The sequence below is a fragment of the Danio rerio genome, chromosome 21 (assembly GCF_052040795.2).
Source record: "Danio rerio strain M-AB ecotype USA chromosome 21, GRCz13ab, whole genome shotgun sequence".
NCBI classification, from domain to species: Eukaryota; Metazoa; Chordata; class Actinopteri; order Cypriniformes; family Danionidae; genus Danio; species Danio rerio.
In genome coordinates this window covers 24,516,386-24,531,102 of record NC_141041.1, presented here as the reverse complement: position 1 = coordinate 24,531,102, position 14,717 = coordinate 24,516,386, and the positions used below count along the sequence as shown (strand labels likewise).

The following is a 14,717-nucleotide window of genomic DNA, read 5'->3' as shown; positions in this document are numbered from 1 at the left end:
TATATATATATATATATATAGAGAGAGAGAGAGAGAGAGAGAGAGAGAGAGAGAGAGAGAGAGTTTAGATGTAGTTAGATTGTAGTTTAGAACTTCAATGCCGTTTGACATTTTCTTCTAAAATTATCATTTTTATTTGATTTTTGTGTGTAGGCTCAGAAATGTTACTTTTGTAGTGACGAATAAGTTATTTTCATAGCCTTTAAAGTGATATAACTTAACATAAAAAGGAGGCTGAGAAAAATACAAATAATTTCAGATGGCATTTAGAGATTTTATCATCTGAACTGTATTTGGCTAAAATAATTTCTGTTTAGTAAACTTGCTTTTAAGAAAGCAACAACTTCTTTTCAAAGCTGATAAACTTTTTTATTGATTTTTGTAGCACTAAATCAGTATAGAATTACTTTTCGAGGTTCACATGACACTGAAGATGAGTAATAAATGTTTAAAATATAAATAACGTTTATTAAAACAAAAGCGTTTATTTTAATTGTAATATTATTCCACAATCTTACTTTTTCTATGCATTTTTGTGAAGTAAATGTAGCCTTGGTAAACTTACAGTTCAGAAATATTAGTTTTTTTTTCTTTTTTAAATATTCCCCAAATGATGTTTAACAGAGCAAAGAAATTTTCACAGTATGTTTCTTCTGGAGAAGTTCTTATTTGTTTTATTTCAGCCAGAATAAAAGCAGTTTTTAAATAATTAAAAACATTTTAAGGTTAAAATCGTTAGCCCCATCCTTAAACAATAACTTGCCTAATGATTCTAACCGGTTTAGTTAACCCAATTAACCCAGTTAAGTCTTTAAATCTCACTTTTAGCCGTATACTATTGTCTTGAAAAATCAACAGTTTTTTTGGTTAAAGAACTTTACAGAAATGTACACTACTGGTCAAAAGTTATGGGTCAGTTGGATTTTTAAATGTTTTAAAATAAGGTCATCCTGCTCACCAAGACTTATTCATTTTTCAAAAATTTTTCATTTTCTTTTCGGCTTAGTCCCATTATTAATTCGGGATCACCACAGCGGAATGAACCGCCAACTTATCCAGCACGTTTTACACACTCATACACTACGGACAATTTAGCCTACCCAATTCACCTGTACCGCATGTCTTTGGACTCAGGGGGAAACTGGAGCACCCGGAACCCACAGCACTACCTACTGCGCCACTGCATCGCCCCTGCATTTATTTCATTAATAAATAGCAGAGTACAAATTGTAAAACTGTGAAATGTTATTGCACTACAAAATAACTATTAAAAAGTAGTTTATCATTTAATTTAATCATTTATTCCAGTGATTTTAAAGATAAATTTTCAGCTTCATTACTTCCAGTCACATGATCCTTCAGAAATCACTTTAATATTAATTATTGTTAATATTATTATTATTAATATTTTTATTAATAATGGTAATGGCAACAAATCAATAATGACGGGAGTATTAATTTCGCAATAAATTATATTTAATAAAATAAGTATTTAACAATTTGTTTTCCATTTAATAAATACCCTTGATAAACAGAATAATTTCTTTAAAAAAAACATGAAAAAACTGACCCCAAACTTTTGACCGATAGTGTATATAGTTTGTGCATATTTTTGTGCAAACAAATAAGTTTGAGATACTACAGGTATGTCACAATCCATTGACATCCCTAGTCATAGTTCAAAGATAATCACAAAGTATTTTTCATGTTTTCTTTTTGTTTGTTTTTTCGCTTTTCCCCTTAAATCTCTGCACTGTAGAAACAAGCACTAGCTTGTCATATATCCCTTTTTACTCTGCATGAGTGTGTGTGTGCGTGCTGCCCACTCAAAAATAACTTAAATGAGTGATTATGGGCCCACACAGTCATTACTCAGTAATTCAAACCCAAGCTTAAATTTGATTTCAGTCATACCTCAGCCTAAATGCTGATGCGGAACCAATTTTGACAGGATTTCAGAAAATGATTACACGCATTTCTGCTGATTTTAGAGAGGAATTTGTGTTCTTGAACGTACTTGCTCATGTACTTTTACAGGCGCGCACAGTGTGAGCGAACGCTGGCATCCATTAGGGCTGATAATCATGGCAGCCCCCTCGCTCCCCCTTTCCGATCCGCACGCTGCCGGCCGAGCCTCGTTAATATTCCGTTGTTGTTCTGTGCTTGTGTTTTATTCGGAGCCCATTTTCCATCTGCGGCGGGTGTTTTGTGTTCGCAGCTGTGTTTGATAGTGCAGCCCAGTCGAGACCCTGGCAGTGATGGATCCTTGATTTACGCTGCTTAGCGCATAATGAACTCGGCCCCTGCCTTAACATAAGCCTCGGCCCTGCCAGGCGCCAGGCGGTGCCCGCAGACCCTGGCCAGGTACGCCACCGCAACACTCCCCCGGGGCGTAGGGACGCAGGTGGCAGCCCCCGAGCTTCCCAAATGTCTTTGTGCCTTACAGCCACCAGACTTGCAGACAGACACAGAAAGGAAGCGAGAAACACGCAGCCGCTGACAGCATCTTGATCTATCACCTTGTATCTTTACTGCCTCAAAGCTTAATGTATTCCAAACAAAGCAAAGCCGCCAAACAGAATTTGATAAGCAAATTGCCTTCTGTTTATAGCAGCGACACGGCGCATTTACATAACAGGTAGCCTAAAAAAAAATACCAGACGAGTATTACGATATGAATTTGTGCCTCATGGTATCAAGAGAGAGCTGTCACAAATTATTTTGTCAAATAAAGATTAAAGATTCTTTTTACCAAAGGTAGAAACAAGCCCGAGGATTTAACTCATGGCCAGTTTTACGGAGGCTAGCGCAGATGTCTTGGATTGAAACGCCAGCTTAGGTGCAATTAAAGTCAGGTGAATTTGGCACCATTGCTATTCTCGTCGTGTGCTGAGGAGCAGTCAGGAAGCCTGACGGATTGTGATCTCTTCTGCGGAGGAGGCATTTTGAAGCGCCAAATTTCTTACAGCGACTGATAACTTCATGCACACAAATAAATACTGTCACTTTTATTGATTTCTGAAATGTGTGGGGTTTTTTGTGTCTGTGTGTGTGTGTCTTCCCTTTTTTTTTTCCCTCTCCCCCCTCTCTCTCCCATTACTGGTGAAGTGAAAGACGGTGGAGCTTGAGCAGCCGTGTAAATGTGAGGCGTTTAGCTGTGTCTCGCCACAAAACGTGCCTGAGGAAATTGACATTGTCTGGTAACGGGAGGCGGCGAGAGTCTGAGCATGACAGTACATAACGAGAAATGCAATTTATTCCCAGGCACGGTGCCGCTCGGACAGCCAGATAATGAAACGCGTAGGTCATAGACGATGACTTAAACCCTCCGCGCAGAAGTGAAATGCATTAAATATGGGGAACATTACACGCCTGGCAGACTCGTGCATCTGTACGGAGAGAGAATGATATATGGTTCGCTGATAGTGAGACACAGAAACGCAATTAGTGCACAGAGCAGAAAAAGAAACACCCCCGCATATTATAATATCGCTGATTACTGACCTCTGAATATCCATTACAGTGCAGGAAGACAGGAAGATGGAACCGAAATGACCTATAAAAGACAACTGATGATGATGTACGAAGAGCTTGATTTGAAATAAATATTATAGACCGGTCGCTTAAGGCTAAAGCTGACACACATTGGACGTCATTCTTACAATTGATTGCCTGTTGTTGTTTTTTGTGAAAAAATTACTTGTTATATGATTTATTTCCAATGTGTCAAACATTGCACAATACTGTATGTCTTTGGTTTAAGTATCTGACCCTAGACTAACCTTGTTTTTGTCAGTAGAGGTATAAAAATGACTTGTAAATTATAGTGTATTACGATTGGCTTAACCTTTTGCACCACTCACTCTGACTTAACTCGTGTCCAGCAGGTGACCATCCGTTCGAGTGCGAGTTCTGCGGCAGCTGCTTCAGAGACGAGAGCACGCTGAAGGGACACAAGCGCATCCACACCGGAGAGAAGCCCTATGAATGTAATGGCTGCGGCAAGAAGTTCAGCCTCAAACACCAGCTAGAGACCCACTACCGTGTTCATACAGGTACTGTACTCTTCCTCCTTTTTATCAAGTGAAGACGGTTGAGACGGACAGATAGACCTTCATGGTTTATAAATACTGATGTTGATTCAAGTGGTTACATAGTGCAGTGTTAAAGCCAGAGTTACTTACAGAAAACTTCTTATTTGTTCTTCATTTAGGGGTGAAAACATTTAAGATACCTGATCCGCAGAATTTTGTTAGCGAGCGGCCTTGTGAGGCTCATGATGAGCACTTTTAGATTTTCAAATATGTTTTAATATCTATTCTGCAACAAAATAAAAACACATCTCAATTACAGAAGTGTAAAGGCAGCGTTATAGTAGAAAACATGTCATGTTTACTTACTGTATAAAGAACTCTTTCCATTTTGTACTGCAGCAATCACATCCTGCACACTGAATAGATGGCTTTTCTGCACTGATGGCATTCTGAAACTGAAAAAGTTTGACAAAATGTAGATAAGTAACACGTATAGTATATTGTAGCACATTTACATTTTGCAGACAATTTCAGTGCCATTTCAATGGACATGCTAATCAAAAGTCCACTACATTCATACAATACTGTCTGAATGGCCTATTATTGTCTCTACTTATCATATGTGACACATGCATCTCCCTAGAGACACTAACAGGTTCACATTCAAGACCATTCACACCTGTCCCTGAACAATGCAACAGGCTACCACCCGGACCCAACGTTGTAGAGTTGCAACATAGACATAGTAAGCTCTAAATCAAATTTGGTTAATGTTTTCTAAATATATATATATATATATATATTTCTAAAATGTTCTAAATATATACGTGTTATAAACATTGTAATAAACACACAAAAAATATGTAAGGAATTTTACTTACTTAAATCTTGACAAATCCAGACGTGCAAAAACAGGAGATCAGCTCAATGAGAAAACTGGAGGTAGAATAAGTTTATGGGTTGATCTATAAACGCCTTTTCTATATAATTGCATTGTGAGGACCCATCAATCATGTAAATGTGGTTTTGAGGGGAAAAAAAAACTTTTGCTGATATTGTAATACCGCAACAGTGGGCTTTACAGGAATAATACAGTAGATTTATTAATAGCAAGCAGCTTTACAGTTTTCAATGTTACTTTTAACTAGAAATAAACATTTCAGAAAACGTTTCTATTCGTAAGCAGCTTTTCAGTGTTTACTTGATGAAAAGTTGAAGTCAGAATTATTAGCCCCCTTTGAATGTATTTTTTTATTTTTTAAAGATTTCCCAAATGATGTTTAACAGAGCAAGGACATTTTCACAGTATGTCTGAAAATATTTTTTTTCTGGAGAAACTTTTATTTATTTTATTCTGTGTAGAATAAAAGCAGTTTTTAATTTTATTGTTGTTTTATTTAACAACCATTTTAAGGTCAAAATTACTGAAGCTATCTTTTTCTGATAGTCAGAACAAACCATTGTTATACAATAAGTTGCCTAATTACCCTAACCTGCCTAGTTAACCTAATTAACCTAGTTAAGCCTTTAAATGTCACTTTAGGCTGTATAGAAGTCTTGAAAAATATAATCATGACAAAGATAAAATAAATCAGTTAATAGAAATAGGTTATTAAAACTATTATGTTTAGAACAGAAAAATAAACAGGTTCTAATAATTCAGGGGGGCTATTAATTCCGACTTCATGGGACCAATAAGAGGAGTTAAGACTCTTAGAAAGCAGTGTTTAGAAAGACCAGGTCCTTGAATGAGCCATTTCAGACACTGTGAGAAAAGAGTTGTTTCTGCAGAAAATACTGAGAAAAATAAGTGGTTTTGACCTTGGATCTAAATCTACTGAAGATATCTAAAAATTTGAAAGTTTTAGAATGGCTTGAGAGGGCACTTAAAAATATCTTAAGTGCTACTGCCATACATAACAGCTTTCGGTTATCTTCATATCCATAACTTTTTCTATATTATATATACTGTATTTGTTGAATTACTTGTTGCATATACAGGGCTACTGACACTGCTGCTTACACTTATACAATGAAAAACAAGAGCATTGATTTACACAGCTTACAACACAAGTTTATAATGATCTTACCAATGATGCATGGGAAAATTCCTGATTTTACAGTAACAAGGTAAGTGCTTGTCTGGTGCCCTATCTGGTCTGCATTTTTTTTAATCCCTCATGGTAACCTGTGTACTAGTTATGCACATCTTTAGATAACAGTTGCAGCCAATGCCAGTGCAGACCATTGCACAGACTTGTGTAAAGAGACCCCTTTCCGATTGTTAAGGTGATATCGGATTGATTCCTATGTCTTGGCTCTGTAAAGCCCACACCAAAGGGCAAGCCATTTCCAGTGCTGTCAGCTCGCTCTTTGACAAAGGGATTAGTGTGTTACTGTAGAGATCAGGTCTTTTGGTCGCTCGCGACGGGCACCAGATCATCCCCCCCTCTCTGCCAAGCAAAAAAAAAACTGATGCCGTTAAGCCAAACTATCAAGAAAGCATGTCAAATAATTGGCTTCTTTGGGTGGGGATGGAGCAAAGCCTTGGCAACGAGCACCGAACTCCGAAGATAACAAGAACAACGACAAGCTCACAGTCAAAGGCCACGGCATGCAAAAAGGGAGCCGCTTGATGAAGCATCGACATTGGCAGGCCCGCTGCTGTCGATAGCCAATCAATAACTCAGCTCCATTTGCAATTCATTATTGCCTGGTTATCTGAGGCTGCCCTGTTTACAGTGCAGTTAAAGTACACTGACCACACGTGCATGTATCACTGGAGTCCCGACGGTTTAATGACCGTCTCATTAGGGCCTCTGCATACACAAACGCAGACGGACATGACATTGCTCGAACCGCCGAGGTCAAGGTTCCTCAATCCCTCCGCTAAACAAACAGGAGACCTGAGCAAACAGCGCGGAGACTTTGCATTCCCAGCATGCCTTTAGACAACACGAGCATTCTTCACTCCGCAACTTATCAATGCCTTCGCTAGTGACATTTTTAAAGGTCATCAGAATAAAACAAATGCACTGAGTTTGCATTACGGTCTGTTTATTTATGTCAAAAGTTTCATTCTTTTTTTTTTAATTAGTAGCATCATAAAAACTAGTGGAAAATATGACATTTCTAATGTCAATTTATTTTCTAATTATGTCCATATAATTTTGCGGATAATTGTTTCAGGCATTGAACAGTAGTGATGGAAAGAGTACTGAAAAATCCTTCTCGAGTAAAAGTACCATTACTAGCCCAAAGATGTAGTGCAAGTACAGTAAAAGTATCTGTTGTAAATATTACTGAAAGTATGAGTAAAAAGTGGCTCTTTTAAAAGTACTGAAGAGTAGTGAGTATTACACTGTAAAAGGTTGATGCGTTTAGATGTAATTTGTGGATGTGTGTAAACTTTAAATTTTGTAGTGCATTTAGTTATTAAGGTAGTTCATCATACAGAGAACATTTTTTTTTTTTTTTTTTTTGTGCAGTTAGTGTGATATTCAGAGAGGCAATTACAGATTAGGAAGTGTAGTATATATATATATATATATATATATATATATATATATATATATATATATATATATATATATATATATATATATATATATATATATATATATATACACACATACATATATATACATATATATACACACATACATATATATATATATATAGTCTCTCAACCATTGCGCATAATGATTTTGGACTCTTTTATTCATTCATTCATTTTCTTGTCGGCTTAGTCCCTTTATTATTCCGGGGTCGCCACAGCAGAATGAACCGCCAACTTATCCAGCAAGTTTTTACTCAGGGGATGCCCTTCCAGCCACAACCCCTCTCTGGGAAACATCCACACACACATTCACACACACACACACACACACACACTCATACACTACGGACAATTTAGCCTACCCAATTCACCTGTACTGCATGTCTTTGGACTGTGGGGGAAACCGGAGTACCCGAAGGAAACCCACGCGAAGGCAGGGAAAACATGCAAACTCCACACAGAAACGCCAACTGAGCCGAGGTTCGAACCAGCAACCTTCTTGCTGTGAGGCGACAGCACTACCTACTGCGCCTCTGCCTCGCCCCTGGACTCTTTTAATGCTTACAAACAGTTTTCTGCATTTATAAAGTGCCCATGTCTTGAGGTTGTTCAGTATGATGCGATTAACTGTTTATCTGTTATTTTGATTGTACAGGAATTACAGGACTGATTTTTCTAATCCTCATCAATAGGGAAGAACAGTAATGACTGGAGGTTGAAGGAAAGTAGTGGAGTAAAAGTACCAATACTGCACTAAAAATGTACTCAATGGAAAGTTAAAGTACACATTTTTAAAACTACTTAGTAAATTACAATTACAATATGAACCGTGTTTGAACAGCCCTTTGACAGCTTGTCTGGTTGTTCTCCGAGAGATCCTGCTAAAGCCAGCAGGCCCTCAAGGAGACTGAGGAGGGAGACTATGGATAAAAGCCTAGAAGATGCACTGTGGACAAATGTAAACACTCATGTATAATCTGGACATTCAGGGACATGCCTGTATAAAAGGGATAGCTCACAAAAAATCGTTGCAGTTCAGTTGCATGCGAAAGACGAGATTTTAAACCGTGTTGAAAAGCAGCACCATTGACTTTCTTAGTACTTTTTCTCCCACTATAGGTGTCAATGGCTGCTGGTTTCCAAAATGTTTCCAAATATTCCCTTGTGTTCAGTAGTCTGAGTATTTGTCATTTTGTTACTTTACACCACTGTTGAATAGTAACTGATTTCTATTTCAATGTTTTATCTATAATGTGAAAATGTTGCTTTTTATCTCACAATTTAAAGGTTATCACATAATTCTGATTGTAGATATTACAGTTCTGGCCTTTCCCTTTACAATTCCTTCTTTATTGCAGTTCTTGGATTCAGAGCCAAAATTGCAAGAAAAAAAATTTGATTCAGTTGTGAAATCATTTTGTGTTTATCAATAGAAAGTTCAATGGAACTGTATTTTTATATTCATTTGAAATTTGAAATGTTTTTTTTTTTTTTGCATAAAATAACACAAAAGGTGCCATCTTTGTTTGAATAACTGAAAAATCAGAAGAAAAAAAAGATTTTTAAACAATTGTGATATTCTGAAGAAAAAAAAGCTCTAAATGTCAAATGTACATGTCTATTTATGTAAGAAATATTAGTTATCAGTTACAGAATCGATTAACTATTAACCCGTTTCTCAACCCTATGCCTGATATACACCAGGAGACACTCCTTTGGTTACTGACTTTCTATCAGAAATATCAAGTGTAGAAGCAGAAACATCTCTTGACGTGTCTTCCAAAGTCATGACTTTTTCTGTGTCCCCGTGCAGGTGAGAAGCCGTTTGAGTGCAAGCTCTGCCACCAGCGCTCCAGGGACTACTCGGCCATGATCAAACACCTGCGCACCCACAACGGAGCCTCACCGTACCAGTGCACCATCTGCCTGGAGTACTGCCCCAGCCTCTCCGCCATGCAGAAGCACATGAAGGGCCACAAGCCTGAAGACATCCCGCCCGACTGGAGGATAGAGAAGACTTACCTCTACCTCTGCTACGTCTGAAGCGGCAGGTGGGCGAGCCAGCCAGGGGGAGGGACGGGAGCGGGAGGGCCAATGGGTAAAAGCGCCTGGAAACACAGTCAGGAAATGGACGGATTTATCAGAAGGAGGCAAGGTGGAACGGGAACGGACAGGAACTAACAAAAAAAATAAAGCAGAAATCTTACCCGTCAGTATCGCAAAAACTGCATCACATTATAATCATTTTTGTTGGGATCATATGGGAAGCTCACTGTCTACACAACGGCTTGCATCTTAGATGTTAGACATCATTCAAACAACACACACACTTCATTGATTTCTCCTTTTAGTAAGGACGCCCTCTTCTGGTTCACGATAGAGATGCAGAGTTTGTTTATCTCTGACTGATCGGCTTGATCGCAGCACTTAGATCCGTCAGGTACTTCACAGCAAGCAAACTGGGACTACAGAAAAAAAGCAGCAGTCGGCGTGTAGATACCTCCCATATGATTCACTTTCATTAAGGGCTTATTGGTTTAACCAGCATACAAATCAGCTAAGCTCTCAGTACTCATGTCATTTTTCACGTTTTATTTTTGTTAAGCTCTCGACTTAATAGCGCGCATTACAAGCTGACTTCACGACAACAGTTTTTGTTGGATAACACGCACACTGTATCAGTTATCTCCTCCTTTGCTTCGAAAATCAGTTAACCGTCTGAAACGAGTAACTTGGCAATACATCCAGAACATCCATTACACACTAGACATCTAATTAACTGTTTATGCTGTTGTTATAGAGACCAAAATGATGACTGAAGCTGCTTTTGTTGGGTGGCTTGTAGACTGAGTGCCACTGTGACGAACATATCCGTGTGTTCATGAGGCTCGGCCTGTCCAGCCGGGGACGCCGGGGTTTGAAAGAACAGAGCAGATCCACTCTTTCGGTTTGGTTCCTTTTGCTTTGTCTGTGTTTCCTATTATACCTTGATTTACTTCAGCACATCGTACTTGAATTACCTCGTTTCGTGTTTTTGTTTTTTGTTGTGACCTCATGTGCTAGTGTTTTACTTTTTCCTTTTGTATATTTGATTGTCTGCCGTGCGTATGTCTTTGGAGAAGTGGCGAGTGCTTTTAAGTACTTAAGAAATTAAGTGCCATGGTGAAGAGAGATTATTTGTCTTGTTTTCGTTTGATTTTTGTTTCTTTCTTTGCATTAATCTTACCAAATTTGGTATTATTGTTTATACTAACCCTGCTTGTTAAAGAGCTGGTGGGTTTGGTCATTTTTGTAAGCTACCTCTAAGTTTTGTTGTGTTTCGTTTGCAAAAGCACATTGTGTTTTGCATTATTGCAACTTCATCTCACGCTTTCAAGTGTTGTATGTGGGAAGCGATGAACATGAAAGGGTAAGATTTGCTTATAGGAAAGGTGGGTTAAAAAATAATAATCATAACTTTCCATGTCAGTCCCCCCACCCCTGTAAATGTTACCTTAAGATCAGAAAAGAGATTTCTGAAGCCTTAAGTTCGGGGTTGGAGTTGATCTGGGAGGTGCGTATGGAACAAGTGAAGTCTGAAAAATAAAAGAATAAAAAACAACAACGTTAAACTTGAAAATATGTGAATAGAATTGTAGTTTTGTAATGTGAAAAAAAGAGGTTCGCCTAGCGCGAGCCAACGAGAACAGGTCATATGCAGCAGTGCATTGTGCGTTGGACAATTGGGACTGCAAGTGGTAATCAAAGACGAAAGGAAGATTAAAAAAAAAAAATGAAAATAAAATACTGTCAGTTGACATGTTTCTTTGTATGAGTGTAGTCCTGAGCAAGAGCCAACAGAGGCCATTTGATATATAAAATTGTGATATTTTTGTATTAAGTGTCAGTCCCTTTTTTCCATTTGTTGAGGTTGCAGCGGGGCAAAACTTTGTAGTTCATTTTTTATATCATTATTCTCTCGTTTGAATCGTTTGCCTTGCTCCTCTTCGGTAATAATGTTGGACAGTGCGTGATCCTATAGTGGTAAATGTTGCTTTCTGGATGTCAATACATTGCAGGTGAAGGACTAAATCAGCCACATTCTCCTTTGTGAAAATAACAAATGAAAAAAAAAACAAGTGATGCCAATGATCGATTCCATTGCACACGATATCTCAGACAAAACAATCATCGTTGCCAACGTTTTGTTTTTATTTTTACTTGAAGTGACTAAAAGAAGGGATGGGAGGACGCGTCAAAGGAAATGTGATTGTCGTGTGTCTTGCCGTTGTTTTCTGGAAAACACTGTGAGTTTTTGGGCATCCTTTGCCTCCTGTGAGAATTGAAAAACTAGTAGCTCCATGAAAAAAGGCAGAAATATTATATATTTTGTTCTGTAAATGGATAATGTCGACTGATGTTAAATGGGTAAAACAGAGTTTTGCAATATGTGGCAACAATACGAGATATTAAGTCACATGCTAGTGTAACTTTGATTTTGTACTTTGTTTTGAGAGTGTGTGTGTGTGTGAGACCGAATGAGTGCGTGTGTGTGTGTATGTGTGTGCGCGAGCACATTAGTGTCAAATGCACTAATCTGAAAGTCGTTCTATGCCACTTTTTCTCTCACCGTGATTAAAAAATATTGGCATTGATATAGTTCTTCCCTCAATGTTCTTCTGATGTTTCTGTAATATCTTTGTGCCTAAATGAAATTGTTCAACAAATTGTCCAAATATATCTGCTTAGTTTCTGTATTTTCAAGAAAATTATTGGTGTCTTCAGGGCTCCAGGGGTGCCATGATGATCTCAAGTCAACTTACTTTGTTTTGAGTAATAAATGTTTGATCCATTTTCAGTGGCTCCACTGGCCAGCGATCAAATGCAGCAGTATTGTAGTGTTTTATACACGCTTTGAAAAGACAAGCCAAACATTCCTTGGATCGGAATATGTGCGTTTTTCACAATGAATTGTAATCCTGCTTTGAGGGGAAAAAAAACTTAATGTTTGAGAATCAAACTTACTTTCGTTTCCTTTTTATTTCTCCTATATCTTCAGCAACAGGTTTGCTGATTAAACCTTTCAACAACGTCTCTTTACCATTCGGATTGTTGATGCCTTTGTTGTTTAAAGTACTTACGTTAAAGAAAGCTGTCATCATTGCATCCCTGGAGTGGCTCACTGTGTTCCAGTGTGGTGTTTAGAAAGAGTAGCCATTTCATGCTGTGTTGCCATGCATGTGCCATTGAGGTCAAAACTAAACTGTTTCAGTAACAAAGCACCAAGACGTTGTCTTTTTTTTTATATATTAGCACTGAGGACCAATTGCCCTGTCGGACCAAGCATAACTAAGCTTTTTATGTAACAAAGCGGTTTCTCGTCCCCCTCTCTCTTTCTGTACTGTATCCTCGTCTCCTTTCCTTGGCTTGTCTGTATTTTTCCCTCTTGTGACAGCACAAGTGCCAGTCCTGTTGCTCTTTGAGAATATAGTGTTTTGTTTCTGGGGTTTTTATTTTTGTTTGTTCTATTATTATTATTTGAATTGTTGTAGTTACGTCTACCTCAGCACCTAATCTTAGCCTAATCTTAGAAGGTGCCCAATTTTTTTTCTGTTTTGTTTGTTGTCAATTGTATAAAAAAAAATTTAATTTGCATTAGAGCTTTGCAACGGTCCTTTGTCTTTTCCAGCAACATGCTATTTTTTGTAGCACCACTTTCTGGATGTCGTGCTACAGATATTGGCATCAGTTTCCTGATGTAGTCTTTCTTTTGGTGTAGGATCAGACACATCTCTTTGTAACATTTCAGTGTTCTCTGATGGAGTGTGAAAAAATAAAGAATTTAAAGAGATTGAATGCTGCAGGTTTTCTTCTCAGTGTTGTCACCAAGTAAATTTTGTGCCTTTAATAGTGAAAGATATTTTTTACATCCTACTAACAGTAGATTGTTTTTGTAGTGTTTTTTTTTATTTTGTATTTTTTTTTATTTATGAGTCTCAAGATAACAATGTTCAGTTGTATTCCTTAAATCTGCAGTTAGAAAAAAATAAAAAAATGGACTTAAGTTTGTCTGGCTTTTTCATGTCTTCAACGCACAGGAGCTAATGATCTGTTATTTTATCATTTAAATATTTACAACTTATTCACCCTCATGTACACTGTAAAAAAAGCAATGAACAACATATACTGTATGTGCTGTAAAAATGTGTATAGGTAACAGGCATGGGATGATAAATGTTTTCAAGGTAAATCACAGTTTAGAAAATTCAAGGTTTTAAACAGTTTTTTTATTCATTTATTTATTTATTGCTTTTTAGGACAACAGTATTACCAGCAGAAAAGATATCTAAAGATGCCACTTTAAATTGCAAAAAAAAAATAATAATCTGTTTTTGAAACTAAAGAAGACAGCAGAAGTCAATGATTCATTTGAATTATTTAGCTGGTTTACTGCCCCAAAATATTTTAAATCTTTCTCAAAAGAAATATATTTTGTTCAAAGGGGATTTTTTTTTGTTGTTTTTTTTTACATGGAAATTTAAATAGAATATATTTTAGAGCAGTAATACCAAAACCATGATATTTTCATCCAAGGTTATCATTTAGTCAGAATCTTATACCAACCCATGCCTAATAGGTAACGATTATTTAAAGGCATTTAACAAATTTTTATTGTGAATTTTAATACGGTGTTTAATCTAAGGGTTAATTTACTTTAATTTACATAATTTAAAATACTACTACAAAGAAACCTGTATTGTGGTCTTTCTTTTGTGAAACACAAAAAGAAGATATTTTGAAGAATGTTAGAGCTGTTTTCTTAAAGTCAATCGATATAAATATCTATATATAAACATAGAGTATACAGACTATATATATATATATATATATATATATATATATATATATATATATATATATATATATATATATATATATATATATATATATATATATATATACACACACACACACACATTTGAAACCCACATCCACAATGGGATGTCATTTACTTATCTATACTGCACCAAAATAAAATATACTGTGTAAATAGAATATTCTGTCATTAATTTTCTTGGCTAACCCATTCTTTAAATTATGCATTTCAATGTGTTATCTTCACGAAAATACACTATTTAAAGGTC

General features: G+C 36.8%; 1 protein-coding gene across 9 annotated transcripts in view; it reads left to right on the top strand.

Moving 5' to 3' along the window:
• zbtb16a (zinc finger and BTB domain containing 16a) overlaps positions 1-13,423 on the top strand; it is a 147,993-nt gene extending 134,570 nt beyond the window's left edge. For 4 of the 9 annotated variants that reach the window (XR_015519439.1, XM_087299200.1, XM_087299201.1 and 1 more), the window contains exons 6-7: positions 3,888-4,055; positions 9,407-13,423. Coding sequence is in view for 6 of the 9 variants with exons in the window: in XM_087299200.1 (XP_087155326.1) it covers positions 3,888-4,055; positions 9,407-9,636 (398 nt within the window). In the remaining 3 variants the exon portion in view is untranslated. 9 annotated transcript variants of the gene reach the window in all.
• Positions 13,424-14,717: the final 1,294 nt, after the last annotated feature.